A 24703-nucleotide genomic window follows, 5' to 3' on the forward strand; every position below is an offset into this window, starting at 1 on the left:
TAACTGTTGCCTGCTGAGGCCATGAGGAGAAAGCAAAACCGTTGCAAGGGGGAGAAACTGGAACAAGGCTCATAAAGGGCTGGAAACTCAGCTAAAATATCCAGGGCAATATCACTTACAAGCCAGTCCGTGCCTGCGAGGTGAGTGCCTCTGACCAGGAAAAGCCCCAGGGAAGAGGTAAATTAGGGAGAAATCTACTCTGGGACTTAGCAGGGCTTTCCCCACCTCCCCTCCCATTTCAGGTTCCTGAGCTTCAGGCAGGGCTGGTCAGTGGCAGACGGACAGTCGCGCGGGTGTCCCTTCTCCAGGCACTGGGGCACTTCTGCTGCCCCCTGCCCCTCCAGGGACACTTGTGCCACCCGTGGGGAGCTCGCTCAGCCTGGCACACCTGTGTGGTACCCAGCGGCATGGGATGAGCGTCTCCCAGCAGCACCACAGTGCCGTGCTCTGCTCCCCTCAAGTGCTCTGCTGCTTGCAACAGGATCCCCAGCCCCGTCTCTGTGTTCTGGCAGCTGGGAAGGTGCTGGTGCTGCAGCCGCCTGTCTCGTTCCACATCCCATCCGGCACGGGGGCAACATGAAACATGATGCAGCTGAGCTCCGGGGAGCTGTGGCATCCCAGAGCTCGGCAGCAGCAATGCACCCTGCCTGCTAACGAGAACGGTGCTGTGCCCAGCACCACTCTGGTGGAAAAGTCTGCCAGGGGGTTTTGCGAGAAGCCACCCAGGGCAGGTGGAGACCCAGGGGGATGCAGAGTGGCCTCGTGCCTTTGGCTCCCCTTCTCAAGGCCTCCGACCAAGGGGCAGTAGGCTGCAGAGAGCAGGAAGCCCAGCAGTTCGTTTGGCAGAAACCCTCTGCTGGGAAGCACTGGAGAGGCCCAAACAAGCCAAGAGCAGAGGAATAGCCTGTGAGTCAGTGTCCCTGCTGTCAGCTTGGCCAGATCCCAGGGTGTGGGAGAGAGAGCATGAGGCAGAAGGGCCGGGATGCAGAGTCTGTCTGAACTTCAATGTTTGCTGCCATGCTTGTGGTCTGCAGTTTTCTTTTTAGCTGCAGGACTTGGTTTGGTGCTCAGGCAAATCTTGTGTCGGGGGCACAGAGCCGTTCAGGGCCGAACAACGTGAGCATGTCCTGGCTGTTGCCTACATCTTCTCCCAGGGGCAGGAGCTCCTCCAAGGGTGCTCGGGGCAGGCAGACCCTTCTCTACATCTGGCAAGTGAGCATCAGCCAACCTGGGTAAGCTCAGACCTGCCCCTGTCACCTCTGACACTGTATGGATTTAGGCACTAATTGCATCCCTGACCTGGAGTTGAGATGGCACATGTTCCATAGCTCTGCTGAAGCATCCAAGGATGCTCCAAGGGCATCAGACCTACTGAAAAGAGAGAAAGGTTGAAAGTGTAGGAGCAGAGACTGGGAGGATGCCTCAGAAAGCAGAGCATCCCCATCACACTCATCATACCCAGAGCTGGTGGAGGCTGCCCCATGATTCTCTGCCCAGGGCTGTCCAAGGATGGGGGAGTAAGAAAAAGCTCCACCTTCTGGCCAGCCACAGTGGGATGTTGGGCTTGACGGACCTCCAGTATAACCTCCTCCAGCCCCGTTTCAATTTTTGTGAGCTAATTTCAATTTTAAAAGCATCCCTGGAATTAAATCACTTTCTGAAAATGTTTGGCCTGGGTGCTACTGGCTTGCAAGTCCCCAGTGAAACAAAAGGGAAATACGTGTGCAAAGCCCGAGGAATATTTATATCGGGCTGATTTTGAGTTCAGTTCATTAGCAATTACCTTGATTTGTCTTCCCCTGCTCCTGCCAATTTACCAGGGCAACGTCTTGGAAACTCGCCTCATTTGGAGAGAACAGGATGTAATTAACCAGATAATCTGCTGACTCTCCTGTCAAGCTCTGTGTGCCCGGTCTTGACATGGGCAGTGGCTGTGCAGGCTGGATCGGACCTGATTTCTGGTGCTGTTTATGCACTTAGTGCTGCATAGGCAGGAAGGAAGATGCTGTCCTGCCCTCAGGCAATGACAAATCCACCTCTTGGATCATTCCTCAAGCTGTAACCCCTGGGCTGAAACCATCTGGGAGCATTTGTTCCCGGGTTAGCTTCTTTGCTGAGGCAACAGGACTCCCAAGGGTATGCGGATACCTATTTTTGAAAAGGACAGGGATGATTTATTTCCCTAGGGCAGCTCATTTCTATTTTCTCACTGTGTCCATCCTTGTTGCTGTTTTCCAAACCACTATCTAAGGTCAAGCAACTCAGCCACAAGGTGTGGCACAGCAAGGGCTCAGTCACAAGTTACTGGGCGCAGATGGCACCACGTAAGCGATGCCTGAACATTTTAACAGGTAAGGGAAATTTCAGGGAATACCCAATGCTGCAGAGTCATTCAGGAGACAGGGGAGACTTGTTTTCTACTATGTCAGCCCTGAACCTGCAATTCAACCGACGGGAAGGAGTGCTGCATGTTGCATATTACACTCTTCCACTCTTCACAACCCACCAAAGACCGCCCAGCACTGCTGTGGGAGCTGCACAGGCCGCCCGCGATGCTGGGACAGTACTGCAGGTCTGTCATTGCGTTGTGCCACCCTTAGCTTCCCCCATCACAGGATGGAAAGGCCGCACTGTTTGCCTTGGGCTGATGAGCGCGCGTCACGTTCCGCCCTGGGGAAGGGCCCTGCCTCGCAGCGGGGGCACAAATGCTGTCTGTTTATTTCTTGGATCACAGCTGAACTGTGTGTCGGCTCCGTGAGCCTCTGGCTGGTCGGTCAGCGGCAGGTGCAGAGCTGCTGGCAGATGGGAGCAGCGAGGACCAGAGCACGTGTCACAGTGGGGCAGTTTATGGGGCGCGAGGGACAACAAGGATCCAAGAGGGGCTGGTGAGGAGACAGATCAGGGGCCGTGAATGCTTGTCCCGCATGGATAGGGGCAGAAGCATGACAAGGGGGCAGGGAGCACCATGTCCTGTAGTGCTGATGAAGTCCCTCCTGCCGCCAGGACTGGAGCTCTCTGCAGCCCTCCAGCCGCCAGCCTGCTGGGAGCTCCCCGGGGAAGCCTCCCGGCCTGTTTTCCTAGTTTTGAATGCAGGAGTTGTCACACAGTTCTCTCTGGCTAAAAAAAGAGCAGGCAGCAGCGCTGTGTGAGCTGTGCCAGGCAAGAGGGACCGCAGGGCTGTGCCTGGTGGCAGAGGGAGGCGGCAGAGCAGGGATTCAGCCGAGGACGCACTTTCTGTACATGGCTGGTCCCCTCTCAGCCAATATTGAAGCACTTTGGGAGATACAACTAGACCTGTATGAGGACAGGGCCTGGGCTGGGAGTGGCTGGAGGGGGATCAGGATTCACGAATGGCCTCAAATTGCACTAGGGGAGGTTCAGACTGGATATTAGGAAAAAATTCTTCACATAAAGGGTTGTCAGGCGTTGGAACAAGGTGCCCAGGGAAGCGGTGGAATCACCATCCCTGGAGGTGCTTAAAAGGCATTTAGATGAGGTTCTTTGGGACATGCTTCGGTGCTAGAGTTAGGTGATGGTTGGACTCAGTGGTCTTGAGGGTCTCTTCCAACCTGAGTGATTCTACGATTCTGTGAAACTGTCTGAGCAGGGGGCACAGCCAGACACCATTGCCCGCAGCACCCAAACAGGGGCTGCCTCGCCAAGCTGGCAGGAGGGCAAATACCACCCATGGAAACCATGTCTTCTTTCCTCCCCTCCTCTCTGGAAGTGCCTGGGTGGGCTCAGAGGTGCCTCAGGACCGTGTGTTTTGGGGTCACTCTTGAGTGGAAGGTGCGAATGCTGAAGGGGCAGGAACAGCTGCCAGACACCGGGAAATGCAGCACAAGCACATCAGAGAGGAAGCTGGAGAGAGTGCGGAGGAGGCGACAAAGCTGGTGAGGGGTCTGGAGCACAAGTGTGATGAGGAGCGGCTGAGGGAGCTGGGCTGTTGAGCCTGGAGAACAGGAGGCTGAAGGGAGAACTTATCACTGTCTGCAGCGACCTGACAGGAGGTTGTAGCATGGAGGGGGTTGGTCTCTTCTCCCAAGTAATAAGTGACAGGACAAGGGGAAACGGCCTCAAGTTGTGCCAGGGGAGGTTTAGATTGGAAACCGGGGAAAAAAATCTTAATGGAAAGTGTTGTGAGGCATTGGAACAGGCTGCCCAGGGCAGCGGTGGAGTCCCTGTCCCTGGAGGGGTTTAAAAGGCTTCTAGACGAGGTTCTTAGGGACGTGGTTTAGTGCTAGAGTTAAACTACGGTTGGACTCGATGATCCTGAGGGTCTCTTCCAACCGAAATGATTCTACCATTCTAAGCGCATCCAGAAAACGTAACTGTTTCCAGAAGCGGACGCTGCCGGGTAGCACCAACGCGCTACACAGCCCGGGGGCGGCTGGGCAACACTGTGGGGACGTTCAGGCTGTTCCCGCTCCTCGGTGGTCCCGGCGGTGCCCGCAGCAGCTCTGCCCCCCGCCCTGCCCGGGGGGTGCTGCTGCAAACGCCCCCCAAGCCCCGGGGGCACAGGGGCCAGCGGCTCCCACCGGGCAAAGGCGGGTGCCCTGCGGGCGGGTGCCGAGGGACTGGGCAAAGCGCTGGGGAGGCCACCAGGAGCTCCCGAACCCCTCCCCGTCCGCCCACGCCCACCCTGCGTTCCGCGGGGCTGGCTCACGCGTGGGACCCCGCTAGCCCCGCCCGCTTCTTCGGGCCCGGACCCGCCGAGCCCTGAGACCGCGCCGAGCCCGCGAACGCGCCGCCCCGCGCTGTTCTGTCCTCGCCGCGCTGCCGTCGCTGCTTCCGGCGCGGAGCCGGAAGCGGAAGGGGGGAGCGGAGGCAGCGTGAGGAGATGGCGGCGCGGGGCGCGGCGCGGCGGGCGGCGGGCGCGGGGCCGGCCCGGGGCTCTGGCCCGCAGGAGGAGCCGCCGCCGCCGCTGCAGGCCGTGCTGGTCGCCGACAGCTTCAACCGCCGCTTCTTCCCTATCTCCAAAGACCGGCCGCGGGTGAGCGATCCCCCCTGCCTGCCCCCGCCTGCCTCGGGCCGGTTCCTCCGGGGCCGCCCGGCTCTGGTGCAGGGCGCAGCGCTCAGCGCGGCGGGGCCCTGGGTCGCGGCGCGTCCCGCCGAGAGAGCTCCGGGCTGGGCCGGGGGGAGGCGAAGCCGCCTCAGCCGCGCCCGGCGGGTCCCGGGGGCTGCGGGTCCCCGTGTCCGCCCGGGGCTCGGGCGCCTCCCCCGCTGCGGGAGCCTCTGAGCGATTCTCCTCGGCTGTAGGAGTTCGTATCCCCCGCTGGGGGACAGCGAGGATCTCATTGCTGCGCTGCTGCTCTTTTCTCTCCATGTGGCACAACAAGCTGTTCGCTTTTCATCTGGTGCGGGAGCGGGAGTGAGCAGGATTGCTTCTGGCAGGCACAGAATCCCAGAATGTCAGGGGTTGGAAGGGACCTGGAAAGCTCATCCAGTGCAATCCCCCCATGGAGCAGGAACACCCAGATGAGGTTACACAGGAACATGTCCAGGCGGGTTGGAATGTCTGCACAGAAGGAGACTCCACAACCTCCCTGGGCAGCCTGTTCCAGTGTCTGTCACTCTCACTGAGAAGTAGTTTCTTCTCACATTTAAGTGGAACCTCTTGTGTTCCAGTTTGATCCCATTACCCCTTGTCCTCCCATTGGTTGTCACTGAGAAGAGCCTGGTTCCATCCTCATGGCACTCACCCTTTACATATTTATAAACATTAATGAGGTCACCCCTCAGTCTTCTCTTCTCCAAGCTAAAGAGCCCCAGCTCCTCAGCCTTTCCTCATAAAGGAGATGCTCCACAAAAGAGAAATCTTTGTCCTTGCCAGCAGCAGTGGGTAAAAGAATATGGCCAGAAAAATGGATGAGGAAAGCGCTTTAATTATCTGGATGAGAAGTCTATATATTAGAGGAAGGAGCACTTCTGGAGAAATAAGGTCTGAACAATTATCTTGCCTTGTTTGCTGATTGAGTGTTCGTGGTGGTTATAATTATACACGCGAGCTCATGCTTGACACAAAACGTCACCAAAAAATGAGTTGAAATAGTATGAGGTCACTCAGTTGTGAATCAGTAACTGTTTAAAAGTGGGACTTGAAATTCAAGTCAAGAGAGAATACTCACTTTGGCTTCTGTTAGGTTTTTTTCCCCATGTTTAATTCTGGACACACATATTCCTGTGGCTTCATCGTTCATGTCCAACAGGTTTTTCTTGTAGCAGTTAAAGCCTGAGTCAGGGAATCAGCACTCTGGGATCTGGTGGTTTTTTAGTCTCTCTCACTTATTGAGGTCACTGTGAAGAATTTTATGTGTGATAACTTCACTTTTATGCTTTCTTCTCTGAAGTGAGAACCTGCCCCCACAGAAGATCAGAAACTAGCTCTTACTTCTTAGATCAACTTTGAAACTTTTTGTTAAAAAGAGATAGAGCAGCTATTTTTCTGGTGCCACTGATGATATGTGCTCAAGTTGGAGGGACCGTTGCTGATATTGAGGTGCAGAGTGTTTGTTCAGCTATCTGTGTGTCGTCTTATATTTTTAGGCGCTGTTACCTATGGCAAATGTGGCCATGATTGACTACACTTTGGAGTTCCTCACAGCAACTGGAGTTGAAGAAACCTTTGTTTTCTGCTGTTGGAAGTCAGCTGAGATAAAAGAGCACTTACAGTAAGAATCTTTTCTTCTTTTTAGCTTTTAATGCAAAAGATTCTTCTGTCCTTCAGCAAGCCTCAAATGTCTCACTGATCCTTCTGGTGAAAACTGTTTGCAAGAGATTCCCTTTCAGCGGTTGTCTCCTGGCACATCTCAGCAAAGACCTTTCCTCCTGTGGAGTGTGGTTGCACAGTGTATTAAGAGGGCAGAGTGTTTTGGGATTGCATTTATATCAGCTTCTCTTGTCTCAAAGCTGGGTTTCCTGTGGGTAGCCATGTAAATTAGGGTACTGCCTTTTGCCTTATGCTCTGTCTTGGTGTGCCAGGCAGCAAATGCAAACAGCTCATGTGCCTCTGCATGCTGCAGGTTTGCAAGCTAAAGAGAAGCACGCAGCCTTTTCCCTGCCTCAGGTGCTGCTTCCTGAGAAGAAGAGTTTGGGTTGCGAGTAACTCTTCCTTCTCCTTTGTCAAAACTTTGCTCATGATGGAATCGGGTTTCCTAAGTTTCCATAAGCTGTGGTGTCAAAGTCCAGCCCTGTGCACATGAGCGTACACCTGAGCTATAGGTAGTGTGTTCATTGTTGAATTCTCCTTTTATTTGCTTATGGATGTGGTGTGCACTGGGGCACTGTGTCCTAGTACATTCTCTATAGGAATATGCTCTTTATGCTGTCCTGATGCATTTTTCTCCTTCCAGAAAATCCAAGTGGTGCCGTCACAGCTCTCCCAACACAGTGCGCTTTGTGACTTCTGAGCTGTACCGCTCCCTCGGTGATGTGCTACGAGATGTTGATGCCAAGTCCCTTGTTCGTTCCGACTTCATTCTCGTCACCGGCGATGTGGTGTCCAATTTTAATATATCCAAAGCCCTGGAAGAGCACAAGTAGGTGTTGAAAGGGGCAGATATTTACCTGGTGTGTTGAGGCTCTGGGCTTTAATTCTATGAAGAGTGGTTTTAAAGTTCTGCCTTTCTTTCTCAGGTTGCGTCGTAAGATGGAAAAGAACGTTTCTGTGATGACGATGATATTCAAGGAGTCCTCACCCGGTCACCATGCCAGGTGCAAAGAGGATGACATTGTTATTGCTATGGACAGTGCCACAAACCGCATCCTTCACTACCAGAGAACCCAGGGGCTGAAACGCTTCCGCTTTCCCATGGTGCGTCTGGAACCTGACGGGTGGAAAAGGGCTGCGGTAGTAAAGTAGCGGCCCCAGGAGACCCTTCCTGAGGGTGGGCTGGGGCACTGTGCTTGCTGCTGCTTTTGGAGGAGCAGATGCTAGGAAGTAACGCTTGGTAAACTGGCTTGTTTCCCCCTTTAACCTTTATTTGAGGATTGGTGAAACTGTGCTTGGACAGATGTTTGGGATTAATTTTAGAGCTGGAAGACGGGGCAGACATATTTCCCATGATTCAATTTTTGTATTTATTTGGTTCCTTTTCTCCATGTGAAATGAGGGAGGTGGGTGATTTGTGCTGTCATAGGGTTTCCCAAATTGGAACGCGTGTACCACTGTCATATACAAACCAGTTTGAAGTGGTGCTGAGCTGGCACAGGGAATAACAGTAGGTCCAAGGAATGGTACCTCCTATTACCTCTGCCTGTACTGTTCACCTGAAAAGGTTATAGGCTCTACTGGTAATCTAATAAATGCTCTGTAAATGTCTGTGGAGGCACTTTTCTCCAGTGAGATAAATGGACCTTTTCCTTTTTTCATCTCAGTATTAACACTGTGATTATATGGCATTTTCATTCCCAAATTAGTAATCAGTAGATTATTTTTTACCTTCAAATGATAGCACAAATCACCGTATGGAACCAAACAGGAACAAACAAAACAAACAACAAAAACCCCAGAGCTGTAGAAATCCGCAGAGGGTATGGGAGCTATGAATATTGCATTTTCATGTATTAATGTTCTTTGAACATTTGTAGCTCACAGCAACTAAGGTAAGGAGCCTCCTGCAGGAGAAGTGGTTGTTGGAAGCACAAGCTGTTTCTTGGAGAGCTGCACTGTGTAAGAACGAGGGCAGTCACTGCTGACGGGCGTGTTGCTCTCTGTGTGACCAGGCTCTGCCTACTGAGTTTGTGTTTCAGTCTAGGTTGTAGATTTCTCTGATCTTCAGCACTTCAGCAAGTTTAATGATTCAGTCAATGCTGCCTCTGGCTTATAGAAGGCTTTTGGGGTTCGGTACAGTGTGAGGCACTCAGATCATCTGAATTTTTTCCTCTTTCAGAGTCTGTTCCAGAATTCCATTGAGAATGTCGAGGTGCGCCATGACTTGCTGGACTGTCATATCAGCATCTGCTCTCCGCAGGTGAGCTCTGCCCTTCTGAGGGTCCAAAATTCAACCTGCATCGCTCTGTTGGTGCTGCTGGTGTGCATGTGGCCTGCGTGGAGCAGGTCTGGAAATCAGAACTCCCAGTTGTGCTCAGTGGTGGAGCTGAGAGCCCAAGTGATGATGTGGCACTGCTCTGCGGACTGTGAGAGCGCTCAGTGTGCATCTGGCATCCGCTGCTCGAGCCCAGGCAGAACTAGGCAGTGGATATATCCATAGACTGGCTGATTTGGCACAGGATGAAACTATAATGGAACACAAGTGGTGTCACTTTGAGTACAGTAACATCGGTAGAGCAGAGGTGACATCTGCTATGGAGAAGTATCAGTACTTGCAAGCTGGTACTTCTGTTAGGGTAACATTCAGGATGATTCCATCCTATGCTCACTAACATCTCTTCCACGTCTGGAGGAGCTGATCTACAGCCTTCCTTTGGGAGTGAAACTACAAAGTGAAGCTGGGCAGATTGCTTGGAAATGCTGAAGCAATGTTTTGCGCGTTCTGAAAACCAGAATCTGTTCATAGTCTCTGTTAGGAGGAGGAGTTGGGAAGGTGAACACTCATAGCAGAAGGAATCAAAGCTTTATTCGATGCAAGAGCATCACTTTCCTACACTGTATAACTCAACTCTCTGAGAACCACTGAAGAGCCATTAATTATCTGGTTTCCCTGGCAACATTTTCTGCTAACAGTTATTTCCTTGTATTTTATTCCTGGCAGGTGGCTGAGCTCTTCACAGACAATTTCGACTACCAGACACGAGATGACTTTGTGCGTGGCCTGTTGGTGAATGAGGAGGTAAGGAGGCGATTGTTACAAGGGAGATCCTCTTACCTTGCATTAGAGAATCTTCTGACGTACTCCTGCCTGTCTCCTAGGTCCTCGGGAACCAGATCCATATGCACGTAACGACAGAAGAGTACGGTGCCCATATATGCAACCTGCAAATGTACGAAGCTGTGTGCTCTGACATCATCCGACGCTGGGTTTATCCTTTGACTCCAGAGATGAACTTCACCGATGACAAGAATCAGAGTTACACCCATTCTAAACACAACGTTTACCGAGGGGTGGATGTCTGCCTGGGCCACGGCAGCGTGCTGGAGGAGAACGTCCTCATTGGGCAGGGAACGGTCATCGGCAGCAACTGCTCCATAAAAAACAGCGTTATTGGGCAGAACTGCAGGATAGGTGAGTGCAGGAATGGGGGGTGTGTAGGCCTTTCCGGGCAAGGGCACAAGGTGTTGGGGTTTAGTTTTCGAAGTGTGTTTGGCTCTGAGAGAGGGTGATAGGTGGGTTCTGATTGACTTCTAATAGGAAGAAAGGAAGAAAGCTTGGCTTTCCAGCAGAGGAAATAGATTAAAGTTTTCACGGTACCGTAATGATGCTGAAGGGTGGAAGGTGCTTCATACAAATAACTTGTTTCAGCAGCAGAGATTGCATGACCTTTACTGATCTAGTATTGCCACCCACCAACATCCTGCAAAGGAGGAACACCTCTCCCTGTTTTTGTGAGCTGCCTCATACTTCTCATCTTGGCTGGATTTATTTTTGTGATTTGGCTGTATTTTTGCAAAACCAAGATATCAATTGTTACTGTCAACTTCTGTAGAGAACAAATGTGTCTTTTAGCTTTGGGCAAGAAGTGGCTGTAGGCCTCTAAGGCATATTTCTACATTTCTTCTAACATCAAGGGCACTGGGATTCAGTAAGATGTTTTCTAGTGAACAGAGCAGTATGGGAGAGCAGGAGACTGCCTTGCTGAATGTATTTGTGCTTGGTGATGTATAACAGGTGATGAAGTCCGTTTGGATGGAGCTTTTCTCTGGGACAGAGTACACATAGCAGATAACGTGGAGATCTGCCATTCTGTTATCTGCGATGAAGCTGAAGTGAAGGAGAAAGTAAAGCTAAAGCCCCGCTGTGTCCTCTCCTCTCAGGTGAGCTGTATTTATGTCTGTTCTGCTTGCCACCTTTCTCGGCAGGTTACTAGACTTACGCCTGACCATAACAGAATACAGGGCTGCTCCAGGCCTTTTTGCAAAGGTGGTGGACATGCTTCTGCTCCCACCTTTGTCTTCTAGCAGTGCTGATGTCTTCAGTTTTACTTGTTCATGTACAGCTCGTCCAGAGCAGCTCTTGTCCCTGCCGGTGGAGGTGCAAGGCAGCAGTCAGGGTATTTCTTCATTAAGATGTGTTGCACATGTTTGCAGGTAGTAGTAGGTCCTGGCATCACGCTTTCTGAGGGCACAGTGATCTCTCTACACCCACCAGATGAGGAGGAAGAGGATGATGACCAGTTCAGTGATGATTCTGGCATGAACAAGGAGGAGAGCAAGGTGAAACTGAAAGGTATGAGAGTTTATGGCTGCGTGTGCTCAGGCTGTGCAGAGGGCTTTGCCTTCCATGACCTTTTGGGATTTTTCCCTCCTCTGTTCTAGACTCTGCAGTGCCAGGCTGGAGCGTAGTGCTGCATTCAGCTTGGAACATGTGTGTTTTCAGTAGGGCAAGCAAGGATATTCAGCTCCAGTTTGACAGTGAGATATACCTCAGTACCCCGGTATTAAAATCTTTGGAGACTCAGGTATTTTCCATTTTCCTTAGAGTAGGAGCTATCAGCAATAAGCTGAAGTTAGAAGAGATGTTCAGTTCAAGTCATGTTGCAAGATCTACGTCCTTGTACCTGGACTGTGTCCAAGGACTTTGTCCTTGTGAAATACTGTTTCTACCAGTCTGATCTAAACATGGTCAGCTGAATGTTCCTGTTGTAGGGAGGAGTAAGTTGGTCACTTGTCAAGTCAATTGGGAAGGTAAAAGCTGAAATCCATTCACATCTGCAGGAATCCCAGCTCCCTTTTGATGAAGGATATTTAGGGACAGTGCTAAGGAGGTTATACCAGCTTGTGTCAGGTTTGCCTGTAAGCAGATCCAGTACCTCCACCTCCTAATCGCTGTTTCTTTTTCAGGATACAATAAAAAGGATGTAGGCTCAGAGGGCAGAGGCTATCTCTGGAAAGCAGATGACAAGAATGAAGATGATGAAGAAGAGCAGAGACAAAGCCTATGGGGTGAGGAAAACTTCAGTGTGGTCACCTGGGGATGGACAGACAGACCTGTATTGGGTAAACTTGCTGAGTGTCTAGAGTAAGACCTGGGCTTTGTGAAGCAGTCTGGCTCCAAATAACGTGTGTGTGGAGGGAAGGTGAGAGGTGAAAGCAGATGGTGAACCAGACCCTCTTCCTGTGCTCTGTAAAAGACATTTATTGTCATAATCTTTGGCTTGCGCTAACACAGCTGCGAGTGGCGCACTGTGGGATACCAGGCCATCCCTTAGAGGGATTATGCTTTGGCCATTCCGGGTACTGCTGGCTTTCTTCCTGATGGTGACAGTCTCTGTTGACATTGCTCCATTGTGAGTCAGCAGTCTGCACAAAATGCATTTGCTTCTGTCCCTGTCATTTGTTGTCTGCCTGCAGACTCTTAAGAAGTCCCATTAGTCTAGTGCCAGCTGTAGCGTTCCCTCTGCAGCAAATCCAACCATCTCGACCTGTAAACAGAAGCTTCCTTGCAAGGACAGATAGTTGCTGACTTGGCTGGGAAGTCCCTGGACACCTGGTTGCTCATGCATATGACAACTGCAGCTCTTGAGTGTTGAATGCTGTGTCTTCTCTTCTTCATCAGGCCCAGCTGTGCATTCAGAGGAAGAGAGTGAGTCAGACAGCGACCTGAGCATGGGCTCTGAGGAGCCAGACAGTCGGGCAGCATCCCCTCAGCTGGATGACATCAAAGGTGAGAAATGGGGCTATTAAGGAGGATGGTGAGTCTGCAGATAGTGCAGTGAGAGTGAGATTTTTTTTTTGCTTCTTCAGTGAGATTCATGCTGCTTTTTCTAGGTGTATTGGAAAATTTGTGGATGTCTGTAATGTGTTTGCTTCCTGACCTCACTTCATGTATTTTCTACAGAGTTCTTTAATATTCCCTGTATAGCTGTTGTGTTAACCCAAGGCAGCCAAGGCTGAGAAGCTCAACAAAGATCCTTCATCTTTCTCACTCCTGATTACTGGGCCTTCATGAAAGTGACCTTCCTGAGCTGTCTGTTTGAATGGCAGTATTATTGCCTAAACTCAGAGACTACATGAAAGCCCAGTGGAATTTCCCTCTCTGAATAGCTTACTGCTGTAATTATACAGGAGAATTAAATATCCCTGTAGGAGCTGCCTCTTTAGGCAGATATGTTTTGGTTTTCCAGCTTACCTGGATGTGAAAAGGGTTCAAGTGAAATTGGAAAAAAAAGCATTTTTCATGTTAAAATATGTCCCCAAAGAAAATTAAACCAATACATTTTAGGTTTGAATTCACATCTCTAGTTCTGGGAAGATGAGGTTTGCCTGAATAAGAAAGGCTAGATTGTGAAAGTATAACAGAAACTCTGCACTAAAGGGTCACAGAGGTAAATAGCTTTGAACTGGTTTGTACAGATATATCAATTAAGTCTAGTAGGTCATCTCATTTATTTGAATTATACTCCACTATTTGTAAGTACAGTTGATGTGGGTTTGTGCCAGCTTGTGGAGAACAAGTAGACATCTGTGTCAGGATGCTTCTGCTGTTAAGGGTGTCGTTTCTTCAGTAATGAACAGAGTTGAAGAATCTGTGTTTTTCTCTCTCCTGTCTAACTGCCTGTCCTTCCTTTCATTAGTTTTCCAGAATGAGGTTCTGGGTACATTACAGAGGGGCGAAGAAGAAAACATTTCTTGTGACAACCTCGTCCTGGAAATCAACTCTCTCAAGTGAGTGTTCTCACAGGGATGCTGTCCCTCACGCTGAACAGCGGATCTAGAAAGATGAGGAGAAACCACGTGAATACCGGTGTTTGATGTTTAAACATTAGTTTTGCCAGTATAGAGCCTGAGAAATGCACATTAGAGATCATGACTGAATGATGGCAGGAGTTGAGGGAGGGCGCCAGCTGCATCTATAGCGTTCTCAGTGGTCGGGCTTTTCCTGCCCCGGTTCTGTGATAAAGAGATTGAATTGCTATTAAGTAACTGTGGGCTACAGAGAGCAAACCAATTCTTGGCGCAGACTGCATGGGAGTTCATGCAAGGGCTGCTGCTCTGTGCATTGCGATGTGTGACCAGCTGCCTGCAGCTGGGGCTGTGCTGTGGATTGTCCGCTTTGTTTTTACAGCAACAAGCCTAAAACACATAATCAGAGTGCCTTTTACCTCATATGTTTCTCAAATACAAACCTGTTTTCCATCTTTTGTGCAACAGTATTCCTACAGCCCTCTGGTAAATGTGAGGATGCTGTCCCTGCAGCAGCTCGATCCACCGTGATAGCAGATTTTCAGGACTTGTGGCCTTATGCAGGGCCTGGTGCAATGCAAGGTGATTTTACTGCCTGAATATTTGGGAAAACAAACAAAAAAAAACCCCACAACAAACAGAAATCTGGAAAATGAAAATCAAATTTCTGTTGTATCTCTGTGAAGAACCACAGTCTGCAGAGATGAGATAACATGAAATGTTGGGGGTTTTGGCCTTTTTGCTTGCAGGTATGCGTATAACATTGGCCTGAAGGAGATGATGCAGGTGCTCAGTAAAGTGATCCTGGAGTTCCCGCTGCAGCAGCTGGATGCGAACCTGGACTCCCAGAACTATTTCTCAGCGTTACTTCCCGTGAGTGCTGCTCCGTTTGGCTCTTTGCGCTTTCTCCTGTTGCGTGTGGGAGTCTGTCTGGATGCCCCAGGTACTTTCAGGCTGAGAAGTCTTTTCGCTTCAGCCTGAAGCGACTACAGCTCCTTGAGTTCATAAGCATCTTTGTCCTCTATAGAAGTAAAAGTGATCTGAAACTATTGTACCTGCTTGGCAGAACTTCACTGAGACTGTAGGAGCTCTACTTCAGCACCTGCAGTTTCCGTTCGCTGTGTGCGATGATCCAAGCGCATCACTAGTGAAGCAGAAAGGAGAGGGTCTCTGCATTCCAGGAAGCCAGTTCTAGTCCATCCAAAGCCCTGTCCCTGGGGCAGCAGGGAGCGCTCCTCTCCCCATGGGATCCTTTCCAAGACCTTACTTGTCTACAGGCTGTAAATGCTGTTAATTGTTTTCCAGCCAAATGCGAAGGCACGATATTGTTGTCTTTGAGTGAAGATACAGAGTTCTGTTGTGTCTCCAAAGAGGCTGGTGTTGTATGATTGGGTGAGAGCGATTTAAATTTCCTGATGAGACAAAACAGGATAAGATCTGCTTTAAAAGCAGTCAGGCTTATCTTAATGGTTTTATTGATCCAAGTTGAAGCCTTTGTAGTGTTTTTTTCTCTTTCCTGTGGCCCATTTGTGTATTTAAGTTTGCAAACTCTACAGGTTATGAAGGTGCTTTTTCAGAAGGAGTGGGTCTGACACCTGTTTGGGAAGGACTAATTTATTTTTTTAGGAGATGGAACTAAAGAGGAAAACTAGACATCCTCATCATCCTTTGTCTGGGGAAGTATGTGCTTTCAGTTGATGCAGAAGAGTGGAAAACTAATTGTTCATTATGTAGGTGTAAGCATGGCAGATGGTTCATCTCCTGGATGTGTGGAGATGCCTTCTGTGGGAAACATCCATGTGAACTGATCTGTTCATCAGATGGGTTAGTGAGATTTCATTGTTCACTCTGTTTAAATTCATTTTGAAGACTCTTTTCTTGCATAGGATGTCCTGGAAAAAGAGAATTGAAGAAAGAGGACTGAAGAAAATGTTAGAGCAGGTGTTAGACTCTAAGTGGGAAGCAGTACATCTAGACAAGAGGTTGTGTGGAGTTGATAGCTGTCTAGGGTGTTGTTGGATAATTTCCTTTTTTTCTGTTTTTTTCCCTTTTTCTTTCTTTCCAGCTAGTATATGGCATCTCTTCTTGTCTCCCAGACTGGGCTCTTAATGCAGAACTTCACTGCAGCACCCAGTCAGAAGAGGTTCTGGTCTGCAATAAAGGTTACCATATAAACGCGTAAAGTTTTGCATAATAGCCCAAAACCCCTTAGAAGCTAAAGACAATGGAGGAACATGAAGAGCTTACCTCTGGGTAGCTTTGTCCATATATATTTCAGCAGAGGAAAGCTGGTGCTCATGTTTAGCAGCAGAGACAGCAGATCAACTCGCCTTTAGTGAGAAGCGATAATAATCTAAATGTGATATTCAGGGTGACCATGCCCCATGTTGCGGACAAGTGGAATTTCTCTAGGCAGGGAATTGTGTAGCATATGCGTTTATGAAACACAAATTATCCCTAGTTTTATCAAAGAAAGCCAAGTGTCAAACCAATCGACCAACGCAGCAGCCAGTTTATCCAGATGCTCCTTTGTAAAGAACAACCTGGAGGAGGTGTCTTAGAGGATCCTTCTCTGGGACGGTTTTGTGCCTCGGTGTCTTTACTGTGTGCAGAATTGTGCTGGTGCTCTGTGCTGGAACCGGCAGGAAGGTAGCATCCTGTTCATGTGCCATTGCACGTGTGATGTCAGGCACTGTTACAATAACCCAAGATGCTGGAGTTGAGATGGAGGTGATGAACCAGCCTTCGAAGGCTCGTTGAACAGACATTGATGGTCTTCCCGTGCAGCAGCTTGTGTTTTATTTACCGGCAGTGCTCTGAAGAGACCGGTTCTTCAGCCAGAATATGCATGTTTGTACAGGATCTGAAACTGTGGCTTTTCAGCAACTTGTGGTTCCCTAGTCAGTGAAAGTACACTCCGTTAATTTACTGTTCCTTAGATCCTGAGAACCCTATGCACTAGCTTGCTGTAGGTTAGTACATAACGATGTCACTGAAGGGTGTAGCTGTGCAGCTGAAACTGCCTCAGTCAGTAGCAGTATTAAGCAGTATTAAGCTGAGATCTGCTGGTGATGGTTTACACACGGCAAAATGCTGCTCTCTATGAGATGGAGATACTGTTTTCTGAGACTGGTGAGTATCAGAAGCCCACTGAACTTGGCTGAGCTGTTTTATGTTTCTCACTCTTTTTCTAGCTCAAGCCTGACTAAGGGATGCTGAAGGAAGATGGGTTGTCTGTGTAAGAGCGATGGTAGAGCAATCCGAGAGAACTCAGGAGGGGAAATTGTGGAAATGCCATAGTTATGTATGGGTTGACTTGAAACCACAATATATGCTCTGAGGTGCTGGCCCCTGAGCACGAAGCTCTGAAGTGTTGCAGCAGTTTTAGGAAACAAGCATCCAGTAAAGGATATGCCCGTGGGTATTTTTCAGATGAAACATTGAGGCTTGAGAAATGGAGTTATGTAGTTTGATGTATGTCAGGCATCTCGTTTGGCTCTTGTACAAGCTGTAAAGCAGAGATGGTGCAGAAAACCAGACCTTTCCTAGAACCGTAGGCACGATTTGAGCAATATTGGCTGAAGCTGCCAATACACTGAAGGCTGTCCTGTTGTCACTGGAGCAGCATCAAACAAGGTTATGCAGGTGAGGATGTCCGAAGGGACCCTGTGGGAGGCAATATAGCTCAGTTTGGGAGCCATAGTCTATGATAACATCATGCAAGTGGATGCAATATGGGATCGCTTATTCAGGGACCAAATGGGTCTCTGCTTTCACTGAAGCAATTTATGGTGATCAGCGCAGATGCTGTTATGGTGTAACAGGTGGGAGTTATAGCTTTGTCACTTGTGTTTTGCATGTACTTCACGGTGGTGTCCTGTGCTGGGGTTAGGGGTAAAATTAGGCCTGGTGTTGAGACCATCCTTCTGGCCAAAGAAAAGTGGATCACAAAGCTCTCTGAAGTTGAAGCTGCTCAGCATCAATGGCCAGATCTGATGAAAAATGAATTGGTGTGTCAGAAGGATCTGATTGCTTTCTCCAGACTGTAGATTGTTCTGAGGAATTAACCAGGTAGAGTCAAAACCTGTAAAGTTACAATATTGTCCACAGGTCTCTTTGTCAGGTGTCTCTTCACAATTTTCAGCCTCTTGTTTTTTTTCAATCTAAAATAATTGCAAACCTCTCATGAAAATCTGAACTGGGGAATTAAAGTCCCCAAACAGGCTCTCTGGTCGCAGGGGCTCATAGGCCTGTGTGTGCTGGGGCTCTGTGGAGCCGAGCTCTGTTTCGCCCTTAGCACCAGGTACTGCACAGTGCATGCTCTCAACCTGAGATTGCGTATTTTTTCTTCTCTCCCAGCAATAGGCATATTGGATTGAGTCCTGGGGCTGTGTTTAGAGCTCTGCTTTCTTCGTAGATTACTTGCTTTCAGAAACTCAATAATTTCTGGTTAGAATTGTGCCTGCTTATGATTTGAAGGCATTAACAGAAAGGTATTACAAATTATTTCTTAGCCTGGAAGGAACTTGCGGATAGCTTTACTACATTTGAGCTGAAGAATTCCAAAGGATAATAAAAATGCAGAAGATGGTTGTAGAGGATGGAAGAGTATTCAGAATTAAACCTTTTGATCAAGGCTAAAATACTTTCTGGAAATATGCCATGCAACCCTTGTGGTGATACCACGATGATGAGGATCATTCTGTGCCGTTACTGTTGTTCCTTGAGCCAGTCCGTGTACTACTATACAGACCAGGTTGTTTGTACTAATCCCCTTCTTTGTTTCTGCGTGAGGCATGCAAATTCCAGCCGGGTTGCATAGCAAATGGCTCTGAAGAGGTGATGAAGCGCAGTGCTGTGGAGTGGCTGAGCACTCTTCCCAGCACAGGGTACCTTTGGCAGCCCAGCCAGCCTGGGTTCTAGCTGCGCTGTGTCCTGGAGCAGTCTCTCTGGCAGGGCCACTGCCTGTTATGTGTTGTCCTGGACAGAATAATGCTGATTAACCCTGAATGCAGGTGACTCAGCTTCTTCATCACAGCCTGAGCCCCTGAGAGTTACCCGATTCCCTTCAAAACAGACCAGATGTGTTCTGCAAGGACACACTGTTGAAAGCACAGTAAAATAGTGTATCTGTACGGGCATGCCAGGGGTGGAGTTACAGGAGTGCCTGCTGTTCAATTAATCTAATAAAAAAGATGGGGAACTCAATCTAATTTCTTACAATATTTTTGTAGAATGGTCTGGTCACTCTGTGGCCAATGAAGAATTTTTCCATCTTATCCTAGTTCTGATACTTTTAAAAATTGTTCTGGACAGGGCTGTAAGTATCTTTATCACCTCCTGTCCCAGATTCAAGTCAGTCTGTGCTGCCCTGCAGAGCTTTCCCTGCTGCCTGCCTTCCAGATGCATACAACAAGTGAAAGAGCTGGGGGGAACTTGGGCAGAAATACTGTTTGAAGAGGCAGCAACCAAACTAAAGGCTTCATAAAAAAATAAGCCTTGGAGGAGAGACCTGAGATCAGCTGGTAGTGTAACACCTTCTTGCCCTTCATCCTTCCCTCCTGCTCCCTGCAGCAGACTCCAGAATCCAAACAAGCCTGTGGGCACACAGCAGATGTGTGACTTGCACTTTGGGGCTGCTCCGCTGCGTTCCTGTTCTCGGGGTGGCTGTTTTGCACTGTCCACTTCTACTCAGCTGGTAATTATCCTGGCACTATCGTTTTCACTTTTTTCTTATTTGCTCTTCTGCTTTGTATTTGCTCTTCTGCTTTGAAGGAAAATTGCACTGAAATGTCAGCTGCTCTGTGGGGAAGGTTTGAGTAGCGCGTACATACCTCTCTTTATTGGTTTGAAGTGATTTTCTTTGAGTACCAGACTCGAAACACATTTATTGTGATAATCTAGTATTCAATGTAGAAAGTCAAAACCAAGAAAACTAACACATGTTCTCAAAGCTGCTTAGTAAAACCAGGTCCTGTGTGCACATGTGAGACTTAATACCACCTGTTTCATGAACTGAATGGGACAAATATATGAAGTGGTCAACTGAACGGTCTCTTAAAATGTTTCCCTGGTTCACAGTCTTAGTGCAACGCAGCTGGGAAACAGGGCTGAGTGCACACGTCCATCTCATAGCTCAGGAACTCTTCTTCTGTTTTTCCCCTGCAGCTGTTGAAGAACTGGACCCCGTTGTTTAAGAACTACATAAAACGAGCGTCAGATCACTTGAATGCCTTATTTGCCATTGAGGAATTCTTCCTGGAACACGACAGTCTCTGCACGTCGATAGCTAAAGTGAGTGTCCATTCCCAGCTCTGAGGACCTGTTTTTGCTGGATTCATAGTGAAATGCATCCTGTTTGCATCATCAGCTTGTCTGCTTTAGAGTACAAAACTGAGGTCTCAGTGGAGAAGGTGTATAGAAAATCCGTCTATAAAAATTGCTTTACAAAAAGGTCTGTCTGCCTGTGCCTCTGAGGGAGCACAGCTGAGGGTGAGTGTTAATTTCCAGCACGCAGCTCACAGGGCGCTATTATTTTGCAGCTTCTAACCTAGATGCCCTGTTGTGTGGCGCTGGAAGAGGCAAGGCCAAAGGCTTGCTTTAGGAAGAGCTTTATTTTGTTTGTCTCTCCATGGTCCCTGGGATCTAACTGCCAAGTGTCTTATCCTACTTTATAGTGCAAAACAAGCAAAGCGGGAATAAGGGTGAGACTTCTTATTCAGGCTGAGCTAGTTATGAAACGGGGAATAACGGGAAGGTGGCGTGTGGCTGATTACCTATCTTCCTGCTTCTGAGAGCTTTCAAAATATTCCTCCTTGTCCTCCTTCATAATTACTTTGTCCCTGAATTCCTTCTGCCCTATCACACTGAGAGCATTTGACTTGGATCTCAAGTCTCTCCTTTAGCAGTGTCTTGGGACACTCTCCTAGAGCCTGCTTAACTCTTGGTTCCTCAAGAAAGAGTAATCCTAACTTCTGCTACCAGTGCTCCTGGCTAATGGCAAAGTATTTAGTATGGACTGGAGCCAAAAGCCTTCAGTTTGGTGAGCCAAAATGTCCTTGAATTACAGCAATTGTTTGGCATGTGTCCATTGTTCTAGGGGCCTGGGTTTCCCTGGAGGCTGGGAATTGAAGTGACACTTTATGTTTGGAGCTGGCAGCCAGCTTTGTCAGCGCTCTGCCGCAAGGAGACCGACTGCAAAGTGCCTGCGCCGCCTGAGCACAAAGGCGCCCTGAGAAAGCGCGATCGCGTCTCACCCTCGCTGCGCGGGGCGGGGGTTTGAGCCGATGAATGACCAATTGCTTTGACACCTGCCATAAGGCGCTGTGAAGAGAAAACTGGCAGGAGGAGGGAGCCCGGGGCAGGGCTGGGGACTTTCATGCTCTTCTCTGCGCAGTTTTGTGTATGTGGGCTTGTTGCTTGCTAGATCTGCTTTGGGATGCTTTTAAGAGAGAACTTAAGTAACATCTCGAACTGACATCCTCTGTGGCCCTTTGTCACCCACAGCTCTCAGTCACGCTCTGCATCCACAGAGCTGAGGCTTATGGGGCTTGAACTTTGACTCATGGTGTGTCAGAGCATCTAACCGTCGGGAACCTACGGCTTGGTAGGAGAAGCACGGTTATTGCTAACAATAAAAGCAAAATGAAGCAGACTGAGCACCTTCTATTTAAAATGGAGCTGGGAGACACAGATTATGTGCAAAGTTTGTGCTCGGACATGAGCTAAGCCCAGAAGAGTTTATAGAGAGCCCTGTTGCTCTTTTCTAATTGATGCAGGTGTTGATGACATTTTACCAGCTGGAAATTCTGGAAGAAGATGTAATTCTCAATTGGTTCTCTTTGCGGGACACGTCTGACAAGGGAAAGCAGCTTCGTAAAAACCAGCGGGTAAGTCCCAAAGGTGTTTAAAGAGAGTGTGGGGTGAGAGAGAGAGACAACAGCTCCTAAAGAAACTTTGAGTGGATTCAGTGCCGCTGCTGCCTTCCGTGGAGCAGCTGCCATTACGTGGTAGGCCAGTAACGCACCAGTGCATTGAACACTTAAGCAACGCAAAATTGTTCTCCAGAACAGACATTTCTCTGTGTTCTGCCATAATCATCCCGTTTGGATGAGGACTGGAGGTAGCAGGAGATGGAGATTGTTTTCAGTGGGCTCTCTGTAGCACGAGGCCAGCACTTTCTGGAGTAGCAGCACGGCTTCTCTAAGCCAACACCCATTTGAAACGGGCTTTAGGCCAATGCCCTGTGTGTTGGCCCCATGCAGTTCCTTTGAAGATTTCATTCCTGGCTCACCAGTCCCTTCGCATGTATTCCTAAGCGTTTTCTGCGCTGAGTGGTTTCATTTGGCTTGTGTTGCAAGGAGCATATAAACTTCCCCCCTCCGTCAGGCGGAACTTTGTGCTGCAGTTTGGCTCAGCCCTGTTCCAGTCCTCCTCCCTGGACCTGGGAGAGGAGCAGGGGAAAAAGCCATCTCTGAAGAACTCCAGCTTTGTTTAAAGCCTTTGCAAAGTCAGCTCTTAGTGCTTTCAGCTGCTTATTTGAGCTCAGTTAAAAGGTAAAATGAGCTGCCTTCTTTATAGGAATTTCTCAGGGAGTAGGTTTTTCCCAGCAGAATTTCCTAACATGTCTTAGCTAAGGTGCAGCTGTCATTTCTTCTCCCTCAAGCTGTGGAAAACTCTCAAACTTCTCTATTTTTGCTGAGTGTTGTGGGAATTGTCTGACTAGAGGAATCTCCCTCAGGATTCTAATGAGTCTGGGTTTGTCCATGGCATCCCTATTGTTTTTCATGTAAACTTTTGTCTCTCTTTCCTTCAACCTGCCTCTGTTTCCCTGCCTCCTAGAAACACTTTTTCTCATTCATGATAGAGGCGCTCACTGGCACGGGGTGGTTGTTGATCATTCCCTGCACCTGTTTGGTGTCAGTTGTTACCGAATTATGTTTCCTTCTCTCTGCAGCTCCAGAAGTTTATCCAGTGGCTGGAGGAGGCGGAGGAGGAGTCGTCTGATGGCGACCAAGACTGACACAGTGGCTGGGCATGGGAAGAGGCACTCGCGCGGCCTTTCTGGGCCGAGTGGGCAGGGCAAGATCAACGCCAGTGCATGGTGTGTAGACGTGGGGCTTGACATCGAAGTGACTGACAATCCCATCATTAATTAAGTTGTGTGTTCCCAACTTTACCACTTCCCTCCCTCCCTCACTTGCCCAGTGGCACTGTGCGTTGGATGGTTGCAGCCCAGTGTAAAAACCATAAGGGAAAGGCAGGAGGTGGTGATACCTAGAATCCCTCTGGAGCCTGGATATGATATAAGCTATTTTTGGGGAGGTCCTTGTTACTAATACAAAGGGAGCATATAGATGCAAATGCATGCAACACCGTTATAAATCTAACTATTGGGGTTGTGGAAGAGTGGTCATACAGCTATGTTACTTGGAGTCATTGTTGCTTCTGGAGCTGAGAGAGCTCCTGCTGAAGAGACACTGGCAAGGTTGGTGAGTAGGAACATGTGGGTGAGGAGCTGGAGTGCAGGACTGGGATTGAGGAGCTCCTGTGTCTGGAGAAGATGCAGTTGTCTGAGGATGCCCAAGGCATTTTGCAGCCTAGAAGGCGCTTCTGTGATCTTTCCAAAAGGGAAAACCTCTTGCCATCTGCCGTGCTAGGATCTAACACAAGGCTGCACAGTGGAGCTGGTGAAACCATGTGTTTGCCCTTCTGCAGAACGGGGGATCACAGGTGCTCAGTTCTTCCTGCGGGGCTTGGCTCACAGTGGATGTGCACTGGCCAGTGAAATGCTGTGTGGGTCACTACATCTTAGATGTGATCTATCTTTGTGTCCCCAGTTTAGCAGACATGTTTTAGAAAAGTGTCTGTTTCTTTATTTTTTGTTGTTATAAAAAGGGAGCAGAGGTGCTTGGCTCCTCCTGCTGCACCAGCTACACTTTTCCTCTGGGAGCACTGACCACACCAGCTGCTTTAAGAAGGCTGCAAGTTCCTAAGTTCTACAGTGTGAAAAGGAGCAAATGGTATTTCCTTCAACAGCACATGCTTTGTGTTTCCACATTATTTCAGTTACACAAGCTTGATTACTTCATGTCTTTTTATTTATTTGAAAACTTCCCTCAGACAGCAGGGAAAGTGCCGCAAACCCACTGTAAAGTGGAGCAGCCACAGAGCAGCTCAGCGTGCAGCAGGGAACGAGTGTGCCTCTGGCACTTTGCTGCCAGCATGGACAGTGTGTGGCAGCAGTAGGACCTTTAAGAACAGCTTTCCTGGAAGTGTCACGGTCCCGTGCTCTCCCCTGCTCTCAAAATATCAGAGCAAAAAAGGCACAGCGAGAATCCACTTGTGTTCATAGGTGGGTTATTTGTTGGATGTGCTGACCTTGCCTCTGCCCCTTCAGGAGGAGCATGGAATAAATCCTTTGCGGGGGGAAAATGCACTGGAGCTGCCCACTCAGGATATTTATTTGGCTGTTCCGTGGTGCCACAATTGTCAGTGAGGAGACTGTGTTGGATGCTGGAGACCAGGGATACTGCCTCTTAAAAACTGACCTTCAGACAGGGCGATGTTGTGCACTCACACTACCAGTTGCCAGGATTGTGCATAAATGTGCTTGTTTTCTGACATTGCAAACTCAGTCTCGTAAATGTTGGGGAAATGGTTGGTATCTGGATTTTCCGTGTCTGCCAATATTTAATTCAGGGAACAAATAAAAACTATCCTGGTGTTACTGGCTTGTTTGCTTTGTTTTACGTTGAATTGTATGTCTCTAGTTGTGATACATACCTGAGCAGGGCTTAACAGGAAAGCTAAATAATTCATCAGTATTTTTTCCTCGAGAGATTTGAAGCACATAGTAGGCAGGTAGGAAATCAGCACATCATTGAGTTGGTATAAATGTTC

General features: G+C 48.7%; 1 protein-coding gene across 1 annotated transcript; it reads left to right on the plus strand.

Moving 5' to 3' along the window:
• The first annotated feature begins 4792 nt into the window (after window positions 1–4792).
• On the plus strand, window positions 4793–24530 carry EIF2B5 (eukaryotic translation initiation factor 2B subunit epsilon). Its single transcript, XM_065073676.1, has 16 exons — window positions 4793–4993; window positions 6547–6671; window positions 7353–7538; window positions 7636–7813; window positions 8892–8972; window positions 9714–9791; window positions 9872–10184; window positions 10788–10933; window positions 11207–11345; window positions 11960–12061; window positions 12675–12782; window positions 13693–13783; window positions 14551–14674; window positions 19970–20095; window positions 21580–21690; window positions 22758–24530. Exons 1-16 carry the CDS (start codon window positions 4841–4843, stop codon window positions 22821–22823), a joined length of 2127 nt encoding a protein of 708 aa, XP_064929748.1. The 5' UTR covers window positions 4793–4840; the 3' UTR covers window positions 22824–24530.
• Window positions 24531–24703: the final 173 nt, after the last annotated feature.

Source organism: Columba livia, chromosome 9, assembly GCF_036013475.1.
Source record: "Columba livia isolate bColLiv1 breed racing homer chromosome 9, bColLiv1.pat.W.v2, whole genome shotgun sequence".
NCBI lineage: Eukaryota > Metazoa > Chordata > Aves > Columbiformes > Columbidae > Columba > Columba livia.

Bases quoted from the DNA above. Each gene is read 5' to 3' on its own strand.
- EIF2B5 (XM_065073676.1), top strand. From the start codon at position 4,841: ATGGCGGCGCGGGGCGCGGCGCGGCGGGCGGCGGGCGCGGGGCCGGCC. The intron at 7,814-8,891 runs GTGCGTCTGGAA...TTCCTCTTTCAG, and splicing joins AACGCTTCCGCTTTCCCATG to AGTCTGTTCCAGAATTCCAT. The intron at 10,934-11,206 runs GTGAGCTGTATT...ACATGTTTGCAG, and splicing joins GCTGTGTCCTCTCCTCTCAG to GTAGTAGTAGGTCCTGGCAT.